General features: G+C 42.9%; 1 protein-coding gene across 1 annotated transcript in view; it reads left to right on the forward strand.

Annotated features, from left to right (window-relative positions):
* Positions 1-264: 264 nt before the first annotated feature.
* LOC107563773 (tripartite motif-containing protein 35-like) overlaps positions 265-2,141 on the forward strand; it is a gene marked incomplete at its 3' end in the record, with an annotated part of 7,970 nt that continues 6,093 nt past the window's right edge. The window contains exons 1-2 of the mRNA XM_016248716.1: positions 265-1,189; positions 1,350-1,445. Of these exons, the coding sequence (XP_016104202.1) occupies positions 794-1,189; positions 1,350-1,445 (492 nt within the window). The remainder of the gene's footprint in view (positions 1,190-1,349; positions 1,446-2,141) is intronic.

Consider the following 2,141-nt stretch of genomic DNA (forward strand, 5'->3'; position numbering starts at 1 on the left):
TGACTTGTGCATGAAGAATTTCAGCTCCTGCATCTGTTCTGATCTGTGCACGCATGCAGAACTGAACTTGTGTTTGTGGTCAGTTCTGTGTGTGCTTGACCTGTCAGGGCTTGCTGCTTTGTTGTACATTTTACATGCAATCTTTTGTCACTGTGCTCACACTGCTGTAATTTACTTGTGTGCTGTGTTCGTTCTAGCTTCTACCATCTTGAAGGAATCCCTTGCTGTATTCCTCAAGTGCAAGCTGCATTAGAGGTATCTGTCAAATGAGTAAATGTAAAATGTAAATGTAATTGCACATATGTCTGAAGTAGTGAGTTTAATTATGGGGGTGCAGAGCCAGTGTTTGTCCTGTAGGTAAACATCAGTGCCTTAAATTTAATGGGAGTGGCTTTTGGCAACCAGTGTTAGCTGATGTAGAGAGGAGTGACATACTGTATGTGATAGGGAAACCAATGTTTCCAAATGGCAGAACCTAGTGATGTCATATAGATAGAGAACAGATGTGGTTTAAGCACTGAGCCCTGATTGAATATTGAATATTTCTGTTTGATTCAAGGGCTTAAGTTTCACTGTGTTAATTTTGAGTGCATCATGTTTAACCTTAGGAAATCCTGATGGTCTGTTTGACTTGTTTTAACACACTGGATAATGATCAGAAACCCCACCTTCTTACAACACCTACCAGGAAGAGACTGACTTCTCCTTTCTGTCATACTGACTCTCTCTCTTTACTTCGGAAACCATCATTCAGAAATTGAAACTAAAGTTTTCTGGAGCTCAAACAGTGAAAATGGATTCACTAGCTGAATATGATTATAACTGTCCCGTGTGCTGTGAAATCTTCATGGATCCTGTTGTTTTATCATGTAGTCACAGTGTCTGTAAAGAGTGTCTTCAAAAGTTCTGGAGAACCAAGGAAACTCAAGAGTGTCCTCTCTGCAGAAGAAGGTCCTCAAGAGATGATCCTCCATGTAATCGCGTGTTAAAAAACTTGTGCGAGTCATTTCTGAAGGAGAGAAATGAGAGGCATTCATCAGGATCTGAGGAGATCTGCAGTTTACACAGTGAGAAACTCAAACTGTTCTGTCTGGAGGACAAACAGCCTGTGTGTTTAGTGTGCAGAGATTCACAGAAGCATGACAGTCACAAATTCAGACCAATAAGTGAAGTGGTTTCATCATACAAGGTAACACAAATGTTCCATCTCATGTATAAAGAACAATAAATGGTCATAAAGAGATATCATCGTGTTTGTGTACTTAATATTTTCTTTATATCAGGGGTTCCAATTTCCTGTCCAGTTCTCTTAGCAGTTGGTGTTTTATTTTAATTTTGTTAAATTCTAGGAAGAGCTCAAAACAGCTCTGAAGTCCTTACAAGGGAAACTTAAATACAAAGAAAACATTAAAGGAAAATTTGAAGAAATGGTTCAACACATCATGGTGAGGAAACAGAACAACTTGATTTGTTAAGACATTCAAACATTTAGATTAAAAGAAAATCATGCCAAAACGTTCCCTTTCGTGGAACTTCGAACTGCGTCCTCTAGGGGTCGCTATGGGGAACGCCTCGTCGTGACCCGTGTCTGAAACCTACATTGAAAAAACACCAACTTGTTTGGCCGGCGACAGCCATGACGTCACTACCGTCGCGACTAGTACAAAAAAGGCGCCGGTAGCGCACATCATCACTTTCTTCGTCTTCACTGACCGTTCTGTTTGAAGCGTGCATTCCAAAAGTAAAGTAAGAGCTTTCTTTTCCTACTATGGCGAGCACTAGCGGAGCGTTTAGAAAGTGTGTACATCCGTGTCAGCGGTTTCTGACACCCGATGATTCACAAGCTATACGCGGTTTTTTTTTGGGCGGAGAACACACGCGATGTCTTCGAGGGGGCAATATGCGTGCACTGTGAGAGCTTTTCGCTGAAAAAGCTCCGTTCTCGTTTGTCTCTCTTCTCGAGCGGAGAAGGACAACCATCGGTTTCCCGCGGCTCGGGATCCGCCGCTGCTGAGGCATGGAGGAGAATGAGCTTGTGGGGATCTCAGGTGGACCTAGCCGATGAGGCTGAAGGAGGGGTTCCCCTCTTCCGCGCATCGGTGTCGGGCGAGAGACAGCCACTGGACGATGATATCCTCTCT

Source organism: Sinocyclocheilus grahami, unplaced genomic scaffold, assembly GCF_001515645.1.
Source record: "Sinocyclocheilus grahami isolate Dianchi unplaced genomic scaffold, SAMN03320097.WGS_v1.1 scaffold888.1, whole genome shotgun sequence".
NCBI lineage: Eukaryota > Metazoa > Chordata > Actinopteri > Cypriniformes > Cyprinidae > Sinocyclocheilus > Sinocyclocheilus grahami.